At 57.5% G+C, this 27279-nt stretch overlaps 2 protein-coding genes across 4 annotated transcripts in view; both read left to right on the top strand.

Annotated features, from left to right (window-relative positions):
• The window catches only part of RDH13 (retinol dehydrogenase 13), an 11837-nt gene extending 276 nt beyond the window's left edge, over positions 1 to 11561 (top strand). Inside the window, exons 1-7 of one of the 3 annotated variants that reach the window (XM_036747849.1) lie at positions 2257 to 2709; positions 7818 to 7936; positions 8784 to 8939; positions 9595 to 9699; positions 9870 to 10082; positions 10407 to 10508; positions 10747 to 11561. In XM_036747849.1, the coding sequence (XP_036603744.1) occupies positions 2645 to 2709; positions 7818 to 7936; positions 8784 to 8939; positions 9595 to 9699; positions 9870 to 10082; positions 10407 to 10508; positions 10747 to 11006 (1020 nt within the window). In that variant the 5' untranslated portion in view covers positions 2257 to 2644 and the 3' untranslated portion in view covers positions 11007 to 11561. Of the gene's footprint in view, positions 1 to 2256; positions 2710 to 7817; positions 7937 to 8783; positions 8940 to 9594; positions 9700 to 9869; positions 10083 to 10406; positions 10509 to 10746 lie in introns of those variants that run through there. The other 2 variants (XM_036747850.1, XM_036747851.1) reach the window with 2 other exon arrangements.
• Positions 11562 to 16301: 4740 nt separating this feature from the next.
• Positions 16302 to 27025, top strand: EPS8L1 (EPS8 like 1). The gene is made up of 20 exons (XM_036747097.1): positions 16302 to 16318; positions 16496 to 16536; positions 17012 to 17070; positions 17149 to 17310; positions 17588 to 17737; positions 18474 to 18556; positions 18641 to 18795; positions 19075 to 19127; positions 19214 to 19340; positions 20910 to 20998; positions 21143 to 21217; positions 21335 to 21483; positions 21757 to 21898; positions 22182 to 22210; positions 23538 to 23688; positions 24808 to 24936; positions 25021 to 25114; positions 26033 to 26219; positions 26449 to 26581; positions 26939 to 27025. The coding sequence occupies exons 1-20, from the start codon at positions 16302 to 16304 to the stop codon at positions 27023 to 27025; spliced, it is 2112 nt and encodes a 703-aa protein (XP_036602992.1).
• Positions 27026 to 27279: the final 254 nt, after the last annotated feature.

Below are 27279 nucleotides of genomic sequence, written 5' to 3'. Positions count from 1 at the left end.
CATTTGGCGGTGTGCCTCAGAGGCATCCATAGACGCAAAGCTAGAGGATGTGATGTCCACAAAGAAAACTGTCCTTCTCTAAAACAAGCCAGCAATACAATCACAGGAGGACGGACAGAGAGCATGCAGCGCCGTTGGTGGGGTAGGATGCTGGATGAGTCCCAGGCAGCTGACTGACCCTCTGGCTCCCATGTCACTCAGCTTAGCAAGCAACTGGAAAGAGGCAGAGGGGCAGGCGGGCACTTTCCTGGGGACTCATTCTGAAGCCCACAGGGTGAGCCACTTCCCCTGCAAAGTCCCAGGTGGTCACCCGGAACCAGGAATGGGGATGGGGCATGCGCCATTGAGGGAGAACAGAGAAAAAGGCCTTAGCTACATAGACCTGCAGGAGACCAGAGACCCCACAGTGACAGCCCAAGAGGAGCCCACAGGCCTCCTAATAAGACCCCACCGAATCCCAGTGTTGTCCCTGAGGGTCCCTCGAGAGCCTGCAGTCTGTGTCCCCCCTCCAGCCCCTCCCAACCAGAAAGGTCATGGGCTGCTAAAGGCAGCTGCTTGGCCCAGAGTCAGAGAGACCTGAGTTCAAATTTCAGTGAGTTCAAATAGGGACTCATGCACTGACTAACCGTGTGACCTTGGACAAGTCGCTTCATCTCAGTTTCCTCAATTGTGAAATGGCGATACCAATAACACCCATCTCTCCTGGCACATACTAGGTGCTACGTGACTGCTATGTGCAATTCTTATTCTTGGGGTCTCTACCTCCTGGGACAGGCCCTTACCTGGCTCTCCCTCCCTCTGTGGAAACCAGGGGTGGGTGAGGAAAGGGAACCTCTTAGCCCTCAGACCCACCAGACACGCCAAAGGAGCCACATCCCCCTCACTACAACCAGAGTCTCATCTCAGTAGACCGGAGAGAAGGGAGCAAGATGCTGGCCAATCCAGGACAGGTGCTGCAGCTCCTGCCACTCTCTGGTTCACTGGACCCTGTCTGTCTGTCTGCCTGCAGGGAATGTCTAGCCTCAACACTCTCTCTCTCTCTCCCCCCTGTGTGTGTGTCTCTGTCTCTGTCTCTCTCCCTCTCCCCCTTTTCTCTCCTCTCTCTCTTCTCTATTCCCCTCCCCCTCCTTCCTCCTTCCTCCCTTCTCTTCTCTCTCTCTGTATATATATATATATATATATATATGCGTGTGTGTATGTGTGTGTATATGTGTACACAGCTCACAGCTCTCCCTCACCAGAGAATGATCACATTTGCCCCTAGAATCTTTCACCAGAGGATACACAAAGACCCCAACACCCCAAGAGCTATCTATCCAATTCCATTCCATGGAACCGACATTGACAGCGACCGTGCGTTACCCCGCAGCACCCCCTGGTGAACAAAGGGCTGATCAGAGCCCTTTCCCAGCAGGGTGGCTGCCTCGGCTGGGGCACACACAGCTGTTCAGGACCACCGGCCCCGCAATGGACTGCATGGCAGTCCTCTGGGCCTGGAGTGTGAATTCCGGAGGAGAGAGGACCTCACGGAGAAACGGTTGAGGGGCGCCAGTGTCTAAGAGCTGGGCAACCCCGACCCCAGAAAGAGGTCCACTGGAGGGCTGGGTGCAGACTCTATGTAACCGGGTGGCATCCTCCCCCCGAAACTTCCCATGCCTCTCCTAGAGCAGACCCTGGGAGCATGGGGGAGGGAGATCGCTGGGGGCTGCAGTGATAGGGGTCGCAGAGAAGAGTGGAACCCTGGGCTCTGCCTGCCTTCCACATTGCCTGACCCTTCCTCGGGGCTCCGTGCCTTCCCACAGGGACATCGGGGATCCCCGTCCTCTCCCCCAGATCACCCAGCCTGAGCTCCAGCCCTCTGCCAAGTCAGGTTTGTGCCCTCCAGAAACCCTGCCCCCTGGCCTCCTGCCTCCTGCCCTCCCCTTCTCGGGCAAAGCCATCCTCTCCAGCCCTGCTCTCAGAGCTGCCCACAAGGCATCTTCCCTTTTTTAGAAGTCATGCGGTGGTGATTTATGGTGCTGCTGGGGCTGAAGATGAAAAGGGGGAGGAGGGAGAGGAGGGGAAGGGGGGAGGGAAGGGGGAGAAGAGAGGAGGGGGGAGGGGAGGGAAGGGGAGGGGGAGAGGAGGGGAGGGGAGAGGAGGAGGGGGGAGGGGAGGGGAGGGGGGGGGAGGGGGAGAGGAGGGGAGGGGAGAGGAGGAGGGGGGAGGGGAGGGGAGGAGGGGGGGGAGGGAGGAGGGGGGAGGGGAGGGGGAGGAGGAGCATCTCCGCGACCCTTTCAGGGTGCCTGGCCGTTCTTGGGTCTGCAGCACTGTCGCCCTCCCAATGGGGCCACACTAGCCCAGCGTAGCCGCCCCAGCCTGGGGTTCGGGGCTGGGGGCTCCGCCTTGTCTCTCCTCCCACGTCTCTCAGGCTCCTACCCCCCAGGAGGAAGTTACACTCTATTGTGAGTAAACAGAATGTGCATATTTGGGGGGCGGGTAGGGCCCCGAGTGCCCCCTTCCTTGCTGCGCAGTGGGTATTCCGCGAGCTCGGCGCGCCCAGCCCAGACTACAAGTCCCAACAAGCTTCGCGGCGGCGGCGAGGGGGCGTGCCCGACGTGACGCTGCGTGAGGTAGCGCGGCGCGACGTGACTGGGCGGGCCCCATGAGCCGCTACGTGCTGCCTCTGTCCTTGGCCGGGACCCTGCTGGGGGGCGCCGTGCTGCTCCGGTGAGTAGGGGCGGGGGGGAGGGGGGGATGCTGCACTCCGAACCCCCCGTGGGAGGGTGGGGATGGAGGAGGGCTGAGAGGCTGCATGACGTCCCCGTGCCCCCCTCCCCGGTTCCCCCTTTGCTCCGTGCTGCACGTGGACACCTGAATCACCGCGGGAATGGGGGGGGGGGGGGGCATCGGCCTCAGTTTGCCGCCTGGGTCCACTGGCAGCGGCTCAGCCGGGCGAGAGCGCCCATTTTACATATGAGCCTACGAGGCTTGGGCCGGTTGAAGGGCGGGGTGCGGCCCTCCCGCTGCCCCAGGCCAGGAGAGGCCGGTGGGCTGGGGATCAGCTCCGCAGGCCCTCTGTGCCCCAGCCCTGGACCAGGGAAGAGGATCGTGCTGATTGCGACCAAGCTGCAGATGAGGGTTTGTAGCCGCATAACCACCCTGGGAGGGAGGGGCTCCTCGTATCCCCATTTCACAGGTGGGGAAACTGAGGCGGGGGGGGGGGGACAAGGGAGCGACGGTGAGTTTATGATATGGGGGAACCTCCGCTATCGGTGCAAGTCTCAAAGGATTGCCTAGATCCTGTCCTCCATAGCGACCCAAGAGAGGCCTGGACCCTGGAACAAGCACGTGTGCGATGGCTCTTTGTGGTGGCAGAGAATTGGGGGCTGGGGGTGCCGTCAGGTGGGGAATGACGGAGCAGGCTGGGGTGCCTGGCCGCGGTGGGCCATGATTGCCCTCTTAAGTGTCATGCAGCACCCTTCTCCTGCGCTGTGGGCGTGCCGTATGCACCACCCTGGGCTGGTGCAGTGCCAACGAGAGGTATGGGCTAGAGGTCGCTGCCAGAGCGCCGGACCACCCTACCTGGGTGCCGTAAGGACTGTGCGTTGCTGTTGTGCCAGTGGAGACTTCCTCAAATTCAACCTCTCCTGCAGAGAGCACAGCTCCCATGGGCTGGCCGTGCTCTTAATGCAAAACTCTGGCTTGCCCAAAGAGTGTTGATGGAGAACTCACACAGGGTAAGCGCTCACCCTGGTGTAAGAAGAAACGATTCAGGGACGCTCCGAGGTCTGTGAAAAACTTTGGGATTGTGTGCGGTGGGAGAGCTGGCCCAGGACCACCCAGCGTTCGTGCCCACACCAAAGAGGGCACTGTGCTCTGTGAGCAAAGCAGATGTGAAGCCGCTCAAAGGAAACACGAGATGTGAAAATTTAGAGAGCCCACCCCAAATTTCACACGGACTATTTGTGCCCAACCTGTGGTAGAGCCTTCCGAGTTCCTGTTGGTCTGATCAGCCACAGTTGGGCCCTTTGAATCTCGACTCCAGCATAGCGATGTCATTCTGGTCCTCTTCGAGAACAGACAACAACCAGCCTTGGTGCTGTAAGCGTTGCGCATCACTGTTGTATTGTGCTGTTGAAACGTATTACTGTACTCTAATCGTCTTGTGCTTGCTTTAAGAAATGGTGAAGGGCGATATTTCAGACAAACTGAGGGAGACCTGGATGAACTGAGGCAGAGGGAGGGACCCGGACCAGGGGAACAATTGATGTAACACCAAAGATGATCACCTTTGAAAGCCTTGGGAGCTCAGGTCCGTTAGGTAATAACCACTCAGCTTCCAGAGGACCTATGAGGAGACAGGCTGCCCCCCTCCTGACAGACACCGTGGTGCCAGGTGCAGGTGGAGTCTGTTTCTGTTCACGGCCATCGTGGGAATTTGTCTGCTTGACTGTGTGTTTGTTACAAGGGGTTCTTTTCTTTTTTTTTTTTTTCCTTTTGAATTGGGGGTGGAGATGAGAGAGAAAATAAATTTTTGTTCATTGAAAAATAAGGAGTTGTTGAGAGCATTGGTGTCAAACTCGAATAAAAATGGGCCACTTAACCATATAGAAGGATCCCTGCTGGCACATATTGACTTAGAAAACCATCTCTTCACATTATCTTTGCTGTACTCTATTTTTAGTTCATTTGTTTTTCATTTTCCGGTTCCATCCAAATCAGGTTCACAGGCACCAGCAAAGCCCTGTGCCTGCCAGCTCTGGCCTAGAGTCCTGAGAAGGTCTGGGCCCAGCCAGTATGGGTTCTGACCCCAAGGGCAGCTCAGTCCTTTACACCCTGCTGCTTCTCATTCTTTGTTATTAATGGGGAAGAACAGCATGTTTTTGCAGTGGGTAGAGCCAGCTTTGGTATCTGGAAGTCCTGGGTTCAGGTCCCACATCTGCCACGTTCTAGCTACAGGACCCTGAGCAATCACTTAAGCCCTCGGTACTGTACTCTCGATAACATTCCAAGACTGGAATTTGAGGTGTCGGCCTGCCTCAGAAGAGACCCTTTGTCTCCTTGGGGTTCTTCTGCCCCAGCATAATTATTACCATAATCAGCAACAGAAGAGGGAGCCAAGGCAGCAGCCCAGCTCCCCTCCAGACAGGTCTAAAGAATGCACCAGACCGAATCTTGATGGGGAAATACAGAAGAAGTCACAGGGAGTCATTTGTCTAGGCCAGGTCAGCGCAGGATGACGGACCGGGAGGACAGGGTTGGTCTGGGAGCACACAGCGCGCTGTGAAGAGAACGTGTACAAGGGCAACAGGAGGTCCTGGGTCATCCCGAGACCCACACCAGGACAGGTGCCAGCCATCAGTGTGGTCACTCACTACCCATTCCCATGTTACAGCAGGACAGAGTGAAGAGGGGACGGTAGTCGGGAGGCCCTGGGCTGTACCCTGACAGAGGAACACGGTCTCTGCTTCAACTTGCAGCCCGGTCTGAAGCCTGCGCTGGAATAACCAGGGCAGGAATCCCAGGCCAAAGGGAAGCTGACAGCTCTGTAGCTCGGACCCAGCAGAGCCTTACAGCCCACTGATGAGGGTGGAGTCCAGCAGCATCTGCCTACTCTTACCTGACCAAAACCCAGGTCTAAGCTCAGACCAGGGAGCAGCAATCAGCCTTTGTCCTGGGTCAGACCCCTTGGAAGCTTGCCTGTCCCTGAGATCCTAGAACAACACAACACTCAATACATCAAGAAAGCAGCCACAGGACCATCCCAGACCTTCCCTCTAAAAGTGTGGCAGAGCCCAGCTCTAACATCAAAAATGAAGTCAGAAAGCAGGCTAGAAGAATGAGCAAACAAATTTTAAAACTATAATGATCCCTCCATGAAAGGTATTATGATGAACAGGACACTCAAGACACAAAGCCAGAAGAAGAGAATGACTCCAAAACATCTGCAAGCCAAGAGTCAGAAGAAAATACAGCCCGGGCACAAATTTAACTAGAATTCCTGGAAAAGAAAAAGTAAGGGTTAAAAACATTTTTTCATAAGTAGAACGAGAGTTCTGGAGGGGAAAAATGGAAGAGAAATGAGAGCTATGGAAAAAAACATTGGTATGAATCTTGGCACAAGTGATATAAAGCCTTGCACAAGCCACAAACTCCCTAAAAACTAGAACGGACCAAAGAGAAACCAGAGTCTAGGAGACAAAGAGAAATTACAAAGTCTAAATAAAGGCTGAAAATACAGAAGAAAATGTTAAGTATGTCATAGCATACTTATCAACAGAATCATTGGACTTTCTGGACACTATGGCAAGAGAGACAGAATGCCTAGACCAGAGGGTAAAGTGGAAATTGAAAGAAATCTATTCGTTACCTCCTCAAAAACACCCCCAAATGGAAACTCCCAGGAATGTTATAGCTAAAATGCAGCGCTTCCAGGTCAAAGAAGTCAGGAAGAAAGAATGTAAGTAACTGAGGAGCCACAGTCAGGATCAAACAGGATTTAGCAACTACCACTTTTAAGAAGCAGAGGGCTTGGAATATGGTGTTGCAGAAGGCAAAGGATTCGGGCTTATAGCAAAGCTGAGTATAATGCTACAGGCTAGGGGTGGGGAGAGGGGATGGAGCCTCAGTGAAATAGGGGACTTCAGGTGTTCCTGGTGAGAAGACTAGAGCAGCAAAGCAACTTTGAAATTCAAACACAGAAGTGAAGAGAAGTATAAAAAGGTAAACACGGAGGAACAATAAGAGATTTAACAAGCATCAACTGCTTACATACATCAGCCTTCCGAACCTTATCATCACCTGGAGCCATAGAAGTCTAATTAGACAAGGCCTTGGAGTGGTGGCTAGGTTTTCCTAATTTATTATTTTAAACTTTTTTTTTTTATTTTGAGTTCCGTATTCCCCCACTCATTGAGAAGGCAAGCAGTATAATGTCAGATATACATGTGAAGTCGTACAAAACATATTTCCTTATTCATCACGTTGCAACAACAAAAAAGAAAAACGTGAAAAACAGTGTGGTTCCATCAGCGCCCAGTTCGCCAGTTTTTTCTCTGGGGACACAGAGCATTTTTCATCGTAAGCCCTCCAGAGTCATCTTGGAACCTTGTATCGCTGAGAATAGAAAAGTCATTTGCAGTTGATCCCCGTACGATACTGCCGTTACTGCGTACAAAGTTCTTCTGGTTCTGTTCATTTCACTTTGTATCAGTTCGCGTAAATCTAGGTTTTTCTGAAATCAGCCTGCCTGCCATTTCTTATAACACAGTAGTATTCCATCACAATTATACACCACAACTTATTCAGCCAGTCCCCATCCGTAGAACATCCCCTCAATTTCCAATTCTTAGCCACCACAAGAAGAGGGGCTATAAATATTTACATATAAATAGGTCCTTTCCTTTTTTCTTTGATCTCTTTGGGATACAGACCTAGTAATGGTATTTCTGGATCAAAGGGTGTGCACATTTTTTTAGGGCGGGGTGCACATTTTTATAGTCCTTTGGCATAGTTCCAAATTGCCCTCCAGAATGGTTGGATCAGTTCACAATTCCACCAACGATGCATTAGTGTCCCAGTTTTTCCATATCCCCACCAATCTTTATCATTTTCCTTTTATGTCATATTTGCCAATTTGGGAGGCATGGGGGGATACCTTAGACTTGTTTTCATCTGCATTTCTCTGATGAATAGTGATTTAGAGGATTTTTTCACATGACTATTGTTGGCTTAGGTTTCTTCTTCTGAAAACTGCCTGTTCACATTCTCTGAGATAAGCCAAAGGGTCCTTGTCACTTGTAGCCCTGAGAACATTCTGCGCCTCTTCCTCGCAGGGACTCGGTGGGCGGCGGGAGCTGCCCCAGCAAAGCCACCATCCATGGGAAGACAGTCATTGTCACAGGAGCCAATACTGGCATCGGGAAGGAGACCGCCCGAGAGTTGGCTCGGAGGGGTAAGCTCCTAACCCCTTGTGCAAGGCTAGATCCTGAATCCCCTTCGAGGGAGAAACTGGGGGTGGGGGGGGGCAGGGGCTGGACTTGGAGTCAGGGTGTCCTGGGTTTGAATCCTGCCCCAGACACTTGCTAGCAGTTGGGTTGGTCACTTCACCTCTTTGTGCCTTGGTTTCCCCGTCATGAAGGGATTGGACTCAGTGGCCTCCAGGACCCTTTCCAACTCCAAGCCTGTGATGTCCTGATGCAGTGGGGTGATGAGGGGGGTACACCTCGGTGAAAGAAGGAGCTTGGGCTTTCATCAGATACTAGGATTTCAGGGTTGGAAATTCCTCTGGCACTTGAAAAACCAGTCCTGGCTGGCAGCTTCCCTGAGAACCAGTCAGGCAGCCTTTATTCAAAGACCTCTTATGATGGGGCGCTCACTACCCGCCAGGGCCTACCACCCATTCTACAGGGGCCAGTATGAAAGGATCGTGGATTTGGAAGCAGAGGGCACCTCAGGTCAGAGTCCATCTCGAGAAGTGACCTGCCCAAGGTCACACAGGTGACTCAATTTGAACTCAGGTCTTCCTGACTCCCAAGTTCAGATCTTGTGTCTGCCATGTGCACCACCCCACTTTGGAGCCCCTCCATTGAAACAAGAAAGGGGGTAGTTGGGTTTGGTGTCCAAGGCCCTTTTCCAGTTCTTGGCTCTTGAGTCTGTGCCTCATTTTCCTCATCTGTATGGTTCAGAGGGTCAGTCCCTTCCTGTGCCCCATCTCTGGGTGTTCAGGACGCCGGGGCAGCCCTGCACAAGCAGGCCTCTCCCCTCTCTGAGTCTCAGCTTCCTTTTTTTCTTCTCTCCAGGAGGTCGCATCATCCTGGCCTGTCGGGACATGGACAAGTGTGAGGCAGCGGCCAAAGAGATCCGGGGGGACACACTCAACCACCGAGTGGATGCCCGGCCCTTGGACCTGGCCTCTCTGAAGTCCATCCGGGCTTTTGCCAAGAAGATCGTGGAGGGTAGGAGGTCCGGGGGGCAGGGTACACTCAGGGAAGGGGCAGCCTCCTACTTGAGCGTCTGAGACCAGCTCAGACCCTTGGTGGCTGTGACTCTGCCCACGTTAATTAACCTCTCAGAGCCTCCAGGCTTCCTTATCTGGAAGTGGGGACCCTCAGGCTACCCAGAATCTGTGCACACTTTAAAAGACTCCCCTCAGTTAGACTTCTGCCCTGGCCTCCTCTTCCCACACTGCTGCCTCCACCAGCCCCCTCGATGCCAAGAACAAGTGGGCCCCAGGTCAGACAGGGGAGAGCTACAAGTTTGTGAGATTTGGGGTAGGGGCCTTCAATGGCATTCGCTTGGGCAGCTACTAAGTGTGACACTGTAGATGGGGAGAGGGAGGAACAAAAAGGAGGCCTGGGCCCCCCAGTGCTGGGCACCGAGGCCAATGAAAGGAGAGGCCCAGCTCCCCTGCCCAGTGCTAGGCACTGCAGGGGACCCCAAGAGGAGGGGCCCTGAGGGGATCAGGCCCAAGGAGCTGCATGTTCTGGCCAGAGTGAAGAAGGGAGCCACTCCAGGCCCTGAATGCCCACCACCAGGGAGGGGAAAGGGGTGGGGAGGCAGGGGACCTGCTCAGGCAGGGCTGGATCCCCAAGCCCCTTGGCCCTTTTCCAGAGGAGGAGCATGTGGACGTTCTGATCAATAACGCCGCTGTGATGAGGTGCCCCCACTGGACAACCGAGGACGGCTTTGAAATGCAGCTGGGGGTCAACCATTTGGGTGAGTGGCAGCCCCTCGTGGGGGCCCTGGGGCACCCCCCACCTCTGAGACTGGGCTCTCTTACTGAGGACCATGAGTGAAAGGTAGCCCATCAGCTGCCAGCATTAGAGGCCAGGCACCAAGGGGGAAAATGACCAGGAGTCTCCACGCTGTGCCCCTTGTCCCGCCAGGTCACTTCCTTCTGACCAACCTGCTGCTAGAGAAGCTGAAGGCCTCGGGGGCCTCGAGAGTCATCAGTGTCTCCTCGCTGGCTCACATCGTGGGCCACCTGGATTTCGAGGACCTGAACTGGGAGCGGCGGCCCTACGAGGCCAAGGCTGCATACTGCCAGAGCAAGCTGGCCGTGGTGCTCTTCACCAGGGAGCTCAGCCGGCGGCTGGAAGGTGAGCCTGGGCTGGGTCACAGGAAAAGTGGCCCCGGAAGAGTTCCAAGGGAGGGAGGTGATCCCCCCGCTCAGGTCAGGGGCACAAGGCACGGCAGTGGGACCCAGGAAGTTTGGTGGGCAGGCTGAGATCACAATGTTCACAATGCTTCTGTTTGCAAAAGGATTTCCCCTTCCCCAAACCATCTGAGGTCCCCAAAATGCTCCCCCATTTATGAAGGCTCTGGCATCTACAGTAGACAGATTGTCCCTTGCTGGGACAACGCAGGGGCCAGGCCCGAGGGCAGACCCAAGCCTCCTCCTCTGCCCTCCCTCTCTCTGACAGGGACCCCAGTCACTGCTAACGCCCTGCACCCTGGGGTAGCCAGCACTGAGCTGGGCAGACACACGGGCATGCACAAGTCCACCTTTTCCAGCACAGTCCTCGGTAAGTCCCTCTTCTTCAGGAGTCTGGAGGAGCCCCCAGGACTCCCCCAGACCTAGCTGGGCGGGAACAAGAACAGATGGTCCATTTGGACCATCAGCTCACTTGGCCCCTTACCAGCTCGGGGTGGAGGGCCTTAACCAAGTGTCTTCCCCCCTCAGAGCCTGTTTCCCCACCTACCAGACTAGGGGCATCATTCAGTGCCTCTCTGATTCTGTATCCCTCTGTGTTCTGACCCCAGGCCCCTTCTTCTGGTTGCTGGTAAAGACACCCAAGTTGGCATCCCAGCCGAGCGTCTACCTGGCTGTGGCTCCGGAGCTCAGTGGGGTCTCCGGCAAGTATTTTAACGCCTTCCAAGAGAAGGACCCAGCTCCCCAGGCTCAGGACGATGAGGCAGCTCAGAAGCTTTGGGCCTACAGTGCTCAGCTGGTGGGGCTGGAGGAGGCCGAAGCCCTGAAGGCAGGATCCCCTGTGAAAATCACTAACGCTCGGAGCTCGTGACCCCCTCCCCCAGGACCCCGGGGTCCTGTCCCACACCTCTTCCTCCTGCCTCTGATACTCTGTAGGCCCAGGCTTGGGTGGGCTCAGGCCAGCCCCTGCCCCTTCCTCGTTTGAACAGCAGGGATCGGGTGGGCCGTGCTCTCCAAAGGCTCAGGAGCTGGGGGTCCCGGACCCCCAGGGCAGTCAGTCAGAAGGTGAAGGCCAGGGATCCTTCCTCAGAATTACGGTCCCAAATGCATGAAAGGCTAGACACACGAAAGAAACATCCTAGCAGATAGGGATGTGTGGCTTAGACAAGTTCACAGATCCTGGCTCACAAGCCCCTGCTCCCAACTCAAGGGATCTTCTGGGAGCCCCCAAGCCCTCCAGGCCTCTCCCCATTCAGTGATCAGTTCAACGAGGGGACCTCTGAACCTCCTCCAGCTCGGATGCCCCAGCAGGGGCAGGAGAGCCTGGGCATGAATGGTTTTTAATTCATAATGGAAGGAATTGCTTGATTTCAGTTAAGAATTAGTGAAAATAAAGATACAGGTGTCCGTCCCCCCCCCGCCATGATCACTGACTCACTGGCATCTATCCATGGACCCCCAGATTAAGGCCCCTTAGGCTAGGCTTTCAAAAAGCCTTGGGTTAGGAAAGAAGATGGGAAACTGAGGCATGCAGGGGAAGCCTGGAGAAGTGTACCCCTCTGGCCAGCAGTCACATTTGTTCCCCAGAAATAAGGCAAAGCCTCTGTTGAAGGGTGGACCAAGGGAGGCCCTGGAGGACAGCTAGCCTTGGGTGGCCTGGATAGAGTTCAGCCCCTTGGGTCAGTGGGTTCAGCTCCTTGGTCTTGGCGGCAGGCTCCAGGAAGGCAGGGGGCGCTTCCACGCATTCACTCATTGGCACAGCAGAGACGCTGCGACAGCATCCTTCAGTGTCTCTTGTCCAGCTTGGTGACCTGCCTGGATTTCCTGCTCCTGGCCCAGTGGTCTCTAGCATGCTCAGCCTGCCCTCCCAGGCATTTGCTGCCTTTCCTGCCTTGAATATGCCTGAATCAACAGTGCCATAGCCCGGTCCTCTCCCCACCATATGCCTCAGCCCTCCGTGTGCACCGAGGTCAAATGGGCACCTTTGGGGGTATCTTGGATAATGACCTTTTGAAGTGTCCGGAGTTGGCCTCATCAAAGAACTCCCAGTTGGCCTTTCCTTCCTATGTGGGCAAGCAGGGAGTCCTCAGGGGAAGTCTAGGGTTAGAGGAGCAGAGGTCAGACCTGGATCTGCCCCATTCCACCTTCCACCTGCCTTCCCCTCCCTGTGCTTCCAGTTCCTTGTCTGTCAAATGAGAGGAGCTTACACCCTCCAGAGAGCAGAGCTGGATGGCCCTTAGGCCATCTCTGGCCTGAAAATAAGACCCTTCTCCCACCCCTCCCCTAGCCTCAGGGCTCTACCCCCCTCCTCCCAGTCACCCCCTCTGGGACTCTACTCTCTCCCCCCAGTCACCTCCTATGACAGGGGCTCTACCATCTCTCCCCAGCTGCTCCCTCTGACCAGGGCTCTACCCCCTCCCCCTCAGCTACCCCCCCCCCCCCCCGACTGGGACCTTCCCCCCAGCTGCTCGCTCTGACCGGAGCTCTCCACCCTCCCTCAGCCATGGGGCTCTACCTCTTCCCCCCAGACACACCCTCTGGGGCTCTCCACCCTCTGCCTGTCACAGGGCTCTACTCCCTCCTCCCAGCTACCCCCTCTGGGGCTCCACTCCACTCCCCCCAGCTGCACCCCCCACTGGGGCTCTTCCAGCTTCACCCCAGGTCCCCCTCCCCCTCTCTAGGCAGCTCTCATCTGTAGGAGGCCCTCCTTTGGCCCAAGATCTGATAAAGGCAGAGACATTCCACTTATCAGATGGGCAGGTGGTGCCAACCTGGGCAGAATGACAGGCAGATGTGCCAGCTGCAAGTAAGGGGCCAAAAGGATCTCAGCAGATTGATTGAAACCATGACCAGAATCCACTGAGCTCAGGGATCCCAAATCTAGAGCCGGAAGACCTTGGGAGGCCAAGGCGGGAAGAAAAGAGGGGAAAGAAAACAACCTCCACCGAGGCTTGACCATGGCCAGAAGTGAAGTTGGAAGAGGGATAGGTCCAAGGCCAGCTGTCTAAAAAAGATCTGGGGGGGCTTGCAGGAGTCAACAGACAGTGCTCTCTGTGGAGGCAAAGAATAAGAGAGCTGCCGGCCTGGTGTTCAGGGCAGGCCCAAAGGGTCAGACCATGGGGCAGCCCAAGGCCTCCATCAAGTCCAACTTCATTTTACAGAGTGGGAGACTGAGGTCCAGAGAGGAGAAACTTAAGTTCTTAACCAAGGCTCTGTGGCAAGTCAGTGGCACATCTCAGGTTAGGACCTGGGAGGCTCAGCTGGAAGGGCCTCTGGAGACATTGCCTCGTCACATGCACTGAGGGTCATTGCAGGAAACCCAAGGACAGGCCCTCCACTGGACCTCTCTGGAGTCAGAGGGAGTGGAACCAGCGTGCTGAGCCCTGGGTGTGGATCTTCAGTCTGTCGGGCAATGACTTCCCTCTCTGGGCCTCTGTTTCCTTATTTGTAAAGTAAATACATTGGGCAAGATGAGAGGGAGAGGAGAAGATAACAGCAGTACCTACTGTGTGCCAGGCACTGGGGAGAGAAGATAACAGCAGCACCTACTGTGTTCCAGGCACTGGGGAGAGAAGAAACAGTAGCACCTAGTGTGTGCTGGTCACTAGGGAGAGAAGTTGGCTCCTACTGTGTGCTAGGCATTGGGGAGAGAAGATAACAGCACTACCTACTGTGTGCCAGGCACTGGGGAGAGAAGATAACAGCAGTACCTATTGTGTGCCAGGCACTGGGGAGAGGGAGAGAAGAAAACAGCAGCACCTACTGTGTGCTAGTCACTGGGGAGAGAAGATAGTACCTACTGTGTGCTAGGCACTGGGAAAAGAGGATAATATAACAGTAGCACCTACTGTGTGCCAGCACTGGGCTAAGTGCTTTACAGTTATCTCATTGGATCCTCATGATAGCCCTGGGTTGGGTCAGTATCCTAATTATACAGATGAGGAAACTCTGGCAGACAGAAGGAAAGTGACTTGGCCAGGACCACACAGCTAGCTAGTGTCTGAGGCTGGATTTGAACCCACTTCTTCCTGAATCCAGACCTGGCTCTCTCCACTGAGCCACCTGAAGATGGGGGGGGGGGGGCGGGGCGGGCAGGGCAGGGGCCCAGGGTCTGGGGGAGAAAGGAGCATGACCCACCTTCTCCACCTTGATGGGCTCAGTCCCCGACCCCTGCCCGACTGCCCTTTGTCCACACCGGCCAGACTGGCTGCCACCCTGGAGCTCCCTCCCTGTGAACAAACAGGGACAAGGAGCTGGCCAGGCCGGTTCCTCTGATCTCCACCCTGCTCCCAGCCTTCCCCGCCCCTACCCCAGGCTCTGGCTAACCTGGGGACGCAGACTCCCACTAGGCTGGAGGTGGGGAGAGGGGCCACCCATCCCTCCAAACTTCCAGGACTGGGGACTCACCACCTACGAGCCCAGCCAGCCTGCCCCTCCCACTTTGTTTTAAAAACAAAAACGCAAGCCTCTGACACCTGCTACGTGCTGGGCTTCCCAAGCCCAGAGAAGCAGATGTGAGGGCAGTGTGGGGCTTTACAGGGGACAGGGCCCCAGAGCTGATGGGTGAAACCCCGGGGAGACACTGCCAAAGGGCAGAGGGTCCGTCATTTGAGGAGCAGCGAGAGGGAGCCACAGGGAGTGTTTGAGCAGGGGAGTTACCTGGTCAGACCAGTGCTTTGGGCTTGGACAAAAGGAGAGAAAACAGGGGCAGAGCTGTAGACTCCCCCTATGCTTAGCGCAATGCCTGCGCACCTCGACTCTGACTCAAACCCTAAGTGCACGTAGTAAGCACCTCATAAATGCTCCTCAACAGTGCTTCACAGAGCCCTGAACACAAAACACTTTGCTTCCCACTTCGTCTTTGTATTATTTCTAGCCAACCCGGCCAGCTAGCTGTTCCCCAAGTACATGCTATCTGCCACCTCTGGGCCTTTGCCCAGGCTGTGCCCCCTACCTGGAATGCCATTCCTCTGTGCTTCTGCATCTTTGACCCTGTAGCCCAGGGATCACCTCCTATTCATCCCTGTCCCCACCGGACACTCGACTGCTCGAAATCATGCATATTGTCCATTATGCTTCTCTGCCCTCCTGGATGAAGGCAGGCCTTCTCCCAGATTTGTGGGAGCCCAGGGCCAGGCACACACATAGAAGGCCCCTGCCCCATGTTTACGGCACTCTTGAGGATCAGAGGAGCAGGGGAATCTGCCCAAGGTCACACAGCAAGTTCTTGGGGGAGAAGAAGCAGCTTCAGAAGTCCCTGCCCCTCTCTGAACCTCAGTTTCCCAGTCTGTAGAGTAATCCTAACTCCCATTTCCTCAACACTTGAAGGCTCACAAAATGGCCTTCTCACACGGGCCTTATGAGGGCCGTAGGGCCGGGCTTATCAGCCACCCCCCCCAGCCAGGAGGGAGCAGCATCATCCAGGTCCGAGGCCCTGGAGTCCAAGGCAGTACTGGTGGGTCTTTCGGCCCCAGGTGTACCTGGAGAGACAGGGTGTGTGGGGAGGGAGGAGGGCAGGGGAGGAGGAGGAAGCAGGGACTGCAGGAGGGAGGGAGACAGGGCTCAGTTTCGGTCACACCCAAGGCCAACCACAGGCTCAGAGCCCATGGAGAGGCCCTCCCTGCCAGGACCCAGGCATCCCAATACCCCAGTCCCCACCTCCCTCAAGAACCCAGGCTCCGGAGCTCCAGCTACCACTGGCTGGAGATTCTGGCTCCACCTCCCAGGGCCACACCCCACCAGGTGAAGGCTTAGGTATGTGGGGGGAGGTGGGGCACCTGGGTTCTCTCTCTCTGGGACTGGGGCCTAGGCCTGCCGTGACCAGGGAGGCTCCTACTCCCAAATCGGCTGCATCTGCTCGGACAGGACACCCTCACCGGTCCAGGTGAGCCCAAGACATCCTGCCCCCTGCCAACTCTTCAGGAAGCTGGCACTCCCTCCCCAGACCCAGGTATTCCTTAGCTCCTGCCCTTTCAAGGATCCCAGGGGCACAAGCTCCCAGGCCCAACCTGTTCAGGGACCCTGGCACCCCAGGGCCTGCTTCCAGGGGCCTTGACCAAGGCGCTCCCAAACCCCAGGTTCCTGGGATGCTTGGGTCCCAGCGTCTCCCGCCTAAGGCCTCTCCTCTCCCCAGGCTGGAAGCCCCCGATCCTGAACTGGTAACAGGATGAGCAGCCCAGCAGGGTGAGTGTCTGCCAGAGCCCTCACCTTCCCCTGAGGCTGGGAGCCTCCTCCCCACCATCCTCCCTCCCTCCTCTCTTCTCCATGTCCCCTCCCTTCTTTCTGCCACTCAACAGTGGGACTGGGGTGGAGGGGTGCCTGAGATGCTTCACTGAGTGACCCTCTGACCCTCCTCCCCAGGCCCACTGCAGCCCCCAAGCCCAGCGCCAAGTCCATCTATGGTGAGTCAGGGAGAAGACCCCACTGACAGCCCAGGCTGGGATATCAGGATACTTGGGTCCCTGCCGGGTTATGGGCCGGGGGCCCAGTGCTTGGCCTTGGCCAGTGAAAGAACTGTCCAGAACCCCTCCCACACACACACAACAGTGACTTGGCTCAGGCCAAGGGGAGGGGCCCTTGAGGTGGTGAAGGAAACTAAGTAGAAGGCCCGAGTTCAAATGTGGGCCCTGCCCCTTAGGAGCTGTGGGACCTGGATGGATCCTATCTCCTCTCTGGTCCTCAGTTTCCCTGTCTGTGAAATGGGGAGTAGACAGCCTCCATAGGGCCTTCTGCCTCAAGCCAACAATCCTAAAGTCCTTCCCAGGTCAAGGAGTTTCCTCACTGGCAGAGAAGGACGGATTCTAAGAATGGGGGTCGGAGCTCAGTGGGGGGAGAGGGGACTTGGCTCTTCCTCAGCTTCCCTCTTTCTGGCGCCAGAGCAAAGGAAGAGATACTCCACGGTGGTCATGGCAGACGTGTCCCAGTACGCAGTCAATGTGAGTCTTCTGGGCCTTAGAGAGTGGGGTGAGTGTGGGGGGGCAGACCCAAGACCTGACTTGCCTCCCCTCCCTCAGCACCTGGTGACCTTCTGCTTGGGGGAGGAGGATGGGGTCCACACCGTGGAGGATGCCTCCAGGAAGCTCTCTGCCATGGACGCCCAGGGGCGGATCTGGGCCCAGGAGATGCTGTTACAAGTGTCCACGGGAAACGTGAAGCTTCTGGATGTGGACTCCAAGGTCGGGAGATGGGTGGGCAGCAAAGGAGAGGAAGGAGGGATTTGGTGCAGGGTCCTGGCTTTCTCCCTCCACAGAGGTGGATGGGGGGGGGGGGTCTCAAAGGAGTACAGAAGTGTGAGGCGGGGCAGGAGAGGTATAATGAACAGAATGCCCTGTGGGAACTGTGAGACAGACACCCCCAGGTAGGCTCCTTAGGAGATGCCCCTTCCGTGGGCTCTGGGTGTCCTGGGGTGGGATGGGCAGCCCTGCCTGTATTCCTCTCCCCACCCTCCCACAGGAAGAGCTAGAGTCTTATGCCTTGAACTCCATTCTTCGATGTGAGGCTGTATTCCCCCCAGGCCAGACACGAGCCCTCCTCCTCCTTGTGTGTCAGGAGCCTGACCGGGCCCAGCCCGATGTCCACTACTTCCAGGGCCTCCGAGTTGGGGTAAGGACAGGCTCCAGCTGGCCCATGGGAAGGGTTTGGAAGGGGGAGCCGGAAACTGCTCCCAGAGCTGGTAGAGAATGAGGCTGGGGTGGGGGGACCAGCAAGATGGAAGAGGGGAAGGGGAGGGCCTGAGGATGCTGGGAGGAGGTGCCCCAGAGGAGGGACCCCTGGTCAGCAAGGTGCAGGAAGGGGAGGGAAGGGCCTGAGGATGCTGGGGGGAGGTGCCCCAGAGGAGGGCCCCTGACCAGCTGGAGCCCTCAGGGTCTTAGTGGAAGTACTGGTAGAATCTGAGGAAGTTCAACCCAAAGACAGACAGGGCAGAGAAAAAAGAGATCTCAGACGAGAAGAAATCAGGGAGCAAAGAGGGAGACAGGAGGAGAGAGGGAGGCAGGAAGGGGAGAAAGGGGGATGGAGGCAGGCAGGGAGGCAGGAGAAAACAGAAGGGAAGAGGAGACAAAGTGAGGGAGACAGTAAAGGAGACAGCCATGAGAAGGGGGCTTAGAAAGGCAAGCCAGGATGAGGAGGGGATCTGGGCTCCTACAGGGCCAGGCGGGACCCAGGACTCCCAAACGGCAGCCCCAAGGCCCACGTTGGGGCAGTCCCCCCACTCCCACCAGGCTGTCTGCCCCAGTCTCTCTGGGCAACTCCTTTTTTGTGGCTCTAGAGAGGAGAGGACTCAGGTAGGCCCAGGGCAGGATGGTGGAGCTGCATCCCCTAAATCGTCTTGGCTTGGCAGGCAGAGCTGATCCGAGAGGACATCCACGGGGCCCTGCAGGCCCAGCGATCGGGCAGTGGAGATCGTCGTGCAGCTGCCCTCAGGTGGGTGGGGGGCAAGTCATGGTGGGGAGAGGACAGTGAGTCTGAGCTCCAGCATCCAGCCTCTGTCTTCACCCCGCTCCTCAGAGCCACCCAGGAAGAGCTGAACCGCACCCCCAGCCCTGGGCCCGTGGACACCCCCTTCCAACGCCGGCCTTCAACTCGTGTGGTCATCGCCCCCCGGGAGCGCCTGCTGGGACCACCGGCCAAGGAAGAGGCAGCTGTCCCTGAGGAAGAGGAAGGTGAAGGCTTGGGGTAGTCCCACTGAAGGGAAAGGGGAAAAGATGGCCTTCCTTCCCCCATGTGGGCCTCTTCCATGGGGAGCCCCCGGTCAAAGACAGGAGACACAGCCCTGCCCACAGGGAACCAGTCTGACCAGGGAAACAGGAGCCACCCAGAGGTGCCAAAGATGCTTAGGAAGTGAGCTGCTCACGTCTGTACGCGGGTCACCGAGGAGAGGGAAGGAGGCAGTGCCGGGCAGCTCAAGGCCCCTTGTCTCTGAGCCCTGCCTGCCTCCCCAGGTACCCAGAGGCCAGCCCTGGAGCTGGCGAGTCTGGAAGCCGAGCGGAACGTGGTGAGTGGCCCGGGGACGAAGGAGCGCCCCAGGGGACAGGCGGGGGACCCCCTTCCATGACTCACTGTCCCCCCGTGGGCTCGCAGGACATCCTGAACCACATCCTGGATGATGTCGAGAGCTTTGTGGCCAAGCTGCAAAAATCCGCCGAGGCCTCCCGGGTCCTGGAGCATCGAGAACGTGGCCGGAGGGTGCGCCGGAGAGCGGCTGGAGGTGAGGAAGGGAGGGGGTGAGGAAGGAGGACCCGGATTCCCCAGTCCTGTTCATCCCTGCCCCCTGAAACACACACACACACAGACACACACTCATACACACAATACATACACACACACACATACACACAATACATACACACACTCATGCACACAATACATACACACACAGACACACACTCATACACACACAGACACACTCATACACACACTCACACAATACACATACATATATACACACAATAGACACATACTTATACACACAATACACATGCACACAACATACATACGCACATACATACACCACTTACAATATACATATGTATATGCACACAACTACGAAACGCATGCATACACATATGTACACCCCTGTACAATTCACACACACATACACACAACACCCACCCACCCCCCAGAACCAGAGCACCCCAGAGTGAGGAGACCGTGTTGACAGGAGCATTTATTTAAACCAAGCTCTAGGTCCTCCATGCCCCTGGACACGTCTCCAAGGGACATTGCGATCTCTGCAGTCGCTGTGAGTCAGAGGCAGTCCAACCTGGCACTCTTTTGAGGCTAGAGTTCTACCCATGACCCATCAGATTTTTGCAGTCTAGGAGAATGATGAAATAGAAGATTTGTAAAGCGCTTAGTAGGAGGCCAGTCACATAGTAGGCAGGCACTTAATAAATGCGCATTCTTTGTTTTCTTCTTCCAAGACACTCTTTTGGGGTTCAGGATAACCGCCACCTTCCAAGGTTGCTTTAGGTGGGAAGAAGTGCTCTCGGGGAGAAGCAGGGGAATAGTGTGATTTGGGCCACCTTAGCCTCTCCTAAGCAACACTCAGCACACAGAACACAGTCACAGACCTGGAGGCATCCTGTCCATTCAGAGCGAGTGATGAAACAGTCATCAGGGCACTTACGGAGATCAGGCGAGAGGACAGGCACACAGTCACGGGCTTTGGGGAGTAAGGAAATCCCAGCTCACCTGAAAAGTCTGGCCTTCGTCTCTCGAAGGCTGCCCCTGCCAGGAATCAAGGGATATGCAGAGGGACCGACTGGCCCTGAATGCTCCCCTCCTGTCTAGCCATTCAAAAACTGGATCTCGCCACTTCCTTTCTCCCCTCCGCCTCCTCCCCCCTCTCTCTGTCTCTGCCTCTCCCCATCTCTGCCTCTCTCCTTTCCCCTCCTCCCCCCTCTTCTCTCTCTCTCTATCCCTCCCCATCTGTCTCTCTCCTCCCCCCTCCTCTCTGTCTCTCTCCTTTCCCCTCCTCCCCCCTCCTCTCTGTCTCTGCCTCTCCCCATTTCTGTCTCTCTCCTCTCCTCTTCTCTCTCCTTTCCCCACAGTTTCACTGGCAATCAGGAGTCACATCTCTTGCCATGCATAGGTCTTCCAAGGCCACCTTGGCAGGCTGCTACATCCCATTTACAGATGGGGAAACTGAAGCCCAGAAAAGCAGAAGGGATTTGCTTAAGACAGTACGAGGACCTGCCTGGTTACTCAGGGCTCTTTCTACCACACCAAGATTCTTCCCCTCCTCTCCCTGTCCCCCACCCCATCTCTCCCTCAGAGGGGCTCCTGACCCTTCGGGCAAAGCCTCCCACAGAGGAGGAGTACATGGACATTCTGCAGAAGATCAAGTATTCCTTCAGCCTGCTGGTGAGTCACCTGGACCCTACCTTGTCCCTGGTGGTGTGTTCCCTGTGCCCCTGATCCCCCAGGGCTGTTCCCTTGGGTGGTTCATGGTCTCCCAGGCCCTCGAAGAGGGCAGCTGACCCAGAACTCATCTCCCCCATCTCCTAGGCCCGCCTCCGATCTAACATCACTGACCCCTCTGCCCCAGAGCTGCTTCACTTCCTGCTGGGTCCGCTGCAGATGGTGAGGGGATCCTGAAGTGGGAGGGGTCCTATCTCTGGGGGCACTTCTGGAAGGGGCCGTCCAAAGAGGTAGGTGGGCCGAGTCTAGGCTGGGGCATTCTTTCTGATCTCATGCTAGGTGGTGGACACGACTGGAGGCCCCAGCTTTGCCCAGACAGTGCAGCAGCCTCGCCTGACCTCGGAGGCTGTGGCTCTGATGAAAGAGAGTCTGACGGCCCGAGAGACCGAGCTCTGGACTTCGCTGGGAGACGCTTGGACCAAGGCCCGGTACTTGGGACCTGAGACTTGGGGGGGCAGGGCTGAGTGGGCAGAGGAGTGGGAGAGGGAAAGGCTGTGAACACCTGAGCAGCCCGGAACGTAGCAGGCCTTTCCACAGCACCTTAGGCTTTGCCGAGCTCCATACAAATGTTAGCATTTATCCTCACAACCACCCTGGGAGGGAGGGATTATTATCGTCCCCACTTTACAGACAAGGAAACTGAGGCAGACAGCCATGAAGTGGCTTAGGTGACCTCTTTGCCTCCTCTCGTTCCCCCGCAGGCTTGAGCTTCCCCCTGAGGAAGGCACCCCCTACACCCCAGTCTTCTACAGTGGCTGGGAACCAGCCCCCACCACCCCGGCGGGCCAGCCCTGGGAGGATCCTGTGGAGGCCCAGCACAGGCATGAAAGGCGTCGGTGGCAGGTGAGCCCCTGCCCCCTTTCCTGGGCCTCAGCTCAGTCTAGGGGGAATTCTCCTCAGTGCCTTCCAAGCCCTCAGAGCTGACAGTCTCTAATGGAAGGAGCTCAGGCTGGGCATAAGGAAACCTGGGTTCCAGGTTTCCATCCTGGCTCTGACATTCCATGATGGAAAGGGTCTTGGGATTGATAATCTGTGGTCCTCTGAGGGGTGCCAGGGCAGGTATAGGCAATGACCCTGGTTGCCCCTACCATCAGCCTCCTCTTCTCTCCCCCTCCCCCACCCCCAGCAATCAGCCCCGCAGATCCAGGTCAATGGGTGAGTGAGGATGGGCCCTGGGGAGGGGGAAGGAAGTGGGGGGCCTGGTGTGGATGGAGACTCTGGGAGGGATGGGCTCTGGGCTGAGGAGAAGAGTCCTGGAAGCTCTAAACACCTGTCTCTGTCTCTCTGTGTCTGTCTCTGACTGTCGCTCTCTGTGTCTCTGTGTCCCTTTCTGGGTTTGGGGTGGGGGGTGCAGGTGGGTGAGGTGGTGAGAGGGTGGGGAGAGGGGGATCGGCTGGGGGGATGCGGGAGGGCTACAGAGACACAGACACAAATGAATGGGGGCATTGGACAGGGAACACGGGCAGAGATGGAGTTGGGTGGGAGGGTGATGAAGGGAGGTGCTGGGGCAGAGACAAATACAGGCAGACAGACTGACTCACAGAAATGGAGACAGCGACAGAGACACACACAGACAGAGGCTTCAGGGGTATCTGTGGAAGAGGAAGAGAGTGAGGATGAGCTGCCCAGTGGGCATGGGAAGGGATCTGGGGAAGCCATGGCTGGGACAGGGGAAGGGGATCAGGGTACCAGGGTCTCACTGGGTCAGCAAAGAATCAGCTTCAGAGAATGGAGAGTCAAGGGACCAGGATGCTCAGGCTCACAGGGCAGAGGGGCCCAAACACTGGGGATCATGGGGGGGGGAGGGAAGCAAGAAAATCAAAGATAAGGGGAGGACTGCGCAATGGAGGGGGCAGAAGCGGGGCTCTGCAGGGACTGGACCCCGGAGCTGTCAGCCCCGAACAGGGAGGGGCCGAGGCCCTGAAGACCCCCCCTCCCTTGCACAGGTAGGATTGGGGGGGGCCTAGGCCCTCCCCCTCCCCCTGCCCCACCCAGCCCTGGGAACATGTACCCACCCAGTCTCTACACCTGCTGCCTGTCTCCTCCTTCCTTCCTTCCTTTCTCTTTCTTTCCCCCCTCTCTCCTTCCCTCACTCCCTCCCTCTCCCTCCGCCTCTCCTCCTCCTTCTCTCTCTCTCTCCCTCCCTTCCTCCCTCTCCCTCTCCCCCTCCATCTCCATCTCCATTTCTCTGCCACTCTGCCCCTCTCTGTCTCTCTATCCCCTCTCTGCCTCAGTCTCCCCCTCTGTCGCTCTCTTTCTCTGTGTCTCTATCTGTAACTGTATCTGTCTCTCACATTTTGTCGGTGTGTGTCTCTGTTTCTGGGGCTCTGTATCAGCCTAGTTTTCCTTCTGCCTTTCTGCCCCCTAGTCCCTGCCTCCTTGCCCCCAACTTTTCCCCACCCCACTCTCCCATACACACCTGCATCCTCTTCCTTGGGTGAGGCAGCTTCCCTCTGACCCCTTCCCCCACACTCCCTCTCAGTCACACAGAACCAGACTCAGAGCTGGAGCAGGGGCCAGGGCTGGAGGCCAAGCCTGAGCCAAGGGTCCCAGGGAAGTGGGTTCTCTGTAACTACGACTTCCAGGCCCGGAATGGCAGTGAACTCTCTGTCCGGCGAGGGGACCTGCTGGAGGTGACCAAAACCTGGGGCCTGGAGGATGGGGAGTGGAGGGAAACTGAGATAAGGCAGATAGAAAGGGGCAGATGGAGACAGAGACAACATCCTTCAGTGTCCTGACTTTCCCAAGTGCCAGGCGCTTGGAGTGGAAAGCCAACCCCCTCCACCCCACCTCCCCCAAGACCTTGCTCCGCTGCTTTTGGCTCTCCCTCTCTGCTTCAGTCCCTCAGGGGAGCCCTCCTTTTCCCTTTCCCCCTGTCCTCTCGATATTGGTAGCTTCTGGTCCTCCTCCAGCCTCTCTGCCCATTCCCCTGCCTCTTTCACAAGCACCAGGATTGCAGTCTCTCCCTGGGGGAGGAGGTGGCTTCGGTGATTGCCTCCTGGCAAGGACCACTCCCCCGCCCCGCCCAGATCCACATGTCCTGCTAGGACCTCCCTCCCGAACCCTGATTCCCCATCTCTGCCTGCCTGCTGGACATCTGCCCTCTGGGTGGGCCCTGCACCCTTTCTACCCCATCCCAGACTGACCCTGTAGCTGTCCTCCTGGTCGGCCAGCATCATCTTGAACTTCCCTCTGTTCCTCAGTGGCCAAGGCTTAGTTCTACCTATCTCCCGTCAATCATCTCTGCGCTCCCGCAGCCCCCATAGCCCACGAGATCAGGCTCCCTTCTGCCTGCAGGGTTATGCAAAGGCTTACAGCACTTCTCATAGAAGCTACGTGGTCCGTGGCTACAAGGCCCAGTACTGACTTCCCAGCCTTCCATTTCCCATGTGGTCCCATGAAAGCCCATGCCTCCACCGCCTCCCCTTTCCTCACCCTCCATCGCACTGGGCTTTTGTTCCTGCATCAGCCTCTCTCCCCAATCTATCTCTTTAGGGCCCAGCTCCCCCCACCCATCTTCATTGAAAGAAGACCCCCATTACACCCCCTCTGTCACAAAGCTGGTGGCTTTCTGCAATGGAGCTCAGAGAGCACTAGCTGGGCTTTCTCCCTCTCTGGTGCTCCATATGGTGTCTAGGGCCCTAACACCTGAAGGACCTATAAGTTTAATGAAGGAAGGAATAAAGGAGAGGTTAGGGCCTCATACAGATCTCTGAGTCTCTGTCTACTCCCCCCCCCCCCGCCCCCAACAGGTCCTAGATGATGCCCGGAAGTGGTGGAAGGTTCGGGACCTTCAGGGACAGCAGGGTTATGTCCCCTACAACATTCTCACCCCCCACGCGGGGCCCCCAAGCCGAAAACCCTGCTCTGCCAGGGCACTGGTGAGCAAGGGCAAGGGAAGGAAGCCTGGGGCCCTGAGAGGTGCCTGAGGGCCCCCTCCCCACTTAACTTCTTTGTCCCTCCAGGACCAGAGGACCCCTCCCCCACCCCTGGCCCCAGCCCCTCCCAGGCCCCGCTGGGGCAGCATGGACAGCCTAGACCTGGATGCTGGGGAGAAGGGTATGTGGGTGGCAGGTGGGTGGGCACTTTGGGGATCTCCTCGATCCCCAATATCAAGGAGTGTTCCCAGAAGGCCTTGTTTTGGGAGCTGCTGTCTCTCTTTGACTGGGCCAGTCTTCCTCCATGCCTGTCTCTTGGATCTCTCTGTCTTTCTTCATCTATTATGTGGGTTTCTGTATTTGCCTGGGGCAGGAGAGGCTGAGGATGTTGGTCTCAATCCTTCAGAGCCTCTGATTCCCAAGGACCCCGATTAGGGGCGGGGAGGGAGAGGTTGAGTTGGGGTCCTTTCTCCTCTCTTTTTGTCTGAGTCTTTGACTTCCCAGCCTCGTTGGACAGCTAAACTCATCATCTCTCATTGTCTCTGGGTCTCGTCTCTCTTTGCTGTGCCTCTGTTACTCTTTATCTATCAGTCTCCAGGTCCGGTGTGGACGAACCCTGGATATGGAGACAGGCGAGCCCTGGGTCGGAATCTGTCTCTGATGCTTCCTAACTGTGTGACCCTGGATAAATCCCTCACCCTCTCTGAGCCTCTGTGACCTCAGCTGTAAAATGGGAATGATTACCCTTGTAGACTTCTCGCCTCCAACACCCCCCCACACCCCGCCCCCCCATACACAATCAAGGTCCCGAAAGGGAAAGCCTTTGGAAAGCTGGAAGCACTATGCCATCGTGGGCTCGCGGTCACCTGGCCCAGCCCACCCATTTTGCAGATTCGGAACCTGAGGCTCAGAGAGTGATTTGCCCAAGGTCACAAGGACCACACTGGCCGAGGCGCCATTCTGTGGATCTCGTTTTTCTCGTATCCGTGACTCAATGGGTCCAGGGCCTTCCCACTCTGGAGGAGGGGAGGGGTGTTCGGACCTGGGCTGTGGGAGGCCCTCAGCTCTCTTCTCCTCCCTCCCCCACGACATCCCCCAGAGAAGTTCGTGAACATGCTGAGCGTCAACGAGGAGCTGCAGGCCCGGCTGGCCCAGGGTCCCCGGAGCCCCCGGAGCTCCAGTAGAGCGCCCGCCACCGTCCGCCTGGCCCCCGAGGCCCCGCTCAGCCCCCGCTCCCCAGCCCCCCAAGTCCGCGCCTGGCTTCAGGCCAAGGGCTTCAGCCCCGGGTGAGTGCCCGCGGCAGGCAGCTTGGGACGCAGGGGGCTGGAGGGAGGGCATTACCCTATCTGGCGTTTCCTGGGACCCGAGTCTCTGCAGAGCCCCGAGTCGGCAGGACGACCTGGCGCTGGAGGCTCGAGACGCCCAGGTCCTTGTACAGAGGATGACGAAGCCGGACAGGGATGGGGTGGGCCGAGGGGCCGAGGGGCCGCCTGACCAGCTTCGTCCCTCGGTTAGGACCGTGAGTGCCCTGGGCGTCCTCACCGGCGCTCAGCTCTTCTCTCTAAAGAAGGATGAGCTGCAGGCAGTGAGCCCAGAGGAGGGTGCCCGGGTCTACAGCCAAGTCACGGTGCACCGAGCAATGCTGGAGGTGAGTCCGGACCGGACGCCGGGGTCCCCGAGGGAGGAGGGGGGCAGAGCTTCAGACGCCAGGGTCCCCCTAGAGGGGAGGGGGCAAGAGCTCCCGATGGAGGGGTCCCCCGAGGGGGGAGGGGGGCAGAGCACCCGTTGGCGGGGTCCCGAGGAGGGGCAGAACTTCAGACGCCAGGGTCCCTGAGTGAGGAGGGGGGCAGAATTCCCGACGGAGGGGACCCGGGAGGAGGGAGGGGGCCAGAGCACTTGATGGCGGAGTCCCTGAGGGGGGAGGGGGCAGAGCTCCGGAGGGAGGGGACCCCCAAGGTGGGGAGGGGGCCGGGGTCCTCAGCTCTCCCTCGCTATCTCGCCCCAGGACTCGGAGAAGCAGTCGGAGCTGGAGGCGGTGATGGAGAAGCAGAAACGGAAGGTGGAGGGGGAGGCGGGCGGGGACGCGCTGTGACCCGCCCCCTCCCTCCCAAAGCCCCGCCAGGGTCTTCCTTTAGGGGCGGACAGACCCTCCCCCCTCTTCTCTGCGGGCCTCGGCCGGCCCGCCCCGCTGACCCCGCCCAGCGCACTCCTGATTGGCTGAGGGCGGACGGGGCGGGGCCACCGGGCAGGGAGTAGGGAATAAAGCGAGTCGTGTCTCGAGCGCGTGGGTTCCGGTTTTGTGGCTGCTCTGCGCCCTCGCCCGCCGTATCCCCGGCCCCCCTCTCC

Source organism: Trichosurus vulpecula, chromosome 2 (assembly GCF_011100635.1).
Source record: "Trichosurus vulpecula isolate mTriVul1 chromosome 2, mTriVul1.pri, whole genome shotgun sequence".
Classification (NCBI taxonomy): domain Eukaryota; kingdom Metazoa; phylum Chordata; class Mammalia; order Diprotodontia; family Phalangeridae; genus Trichosurus; species Trichosurus vulpecula.
Note: the sequence above shows the minus strand (reverse complement) of the source record. Positions and strands in the feature narration are given on the sequence as shown.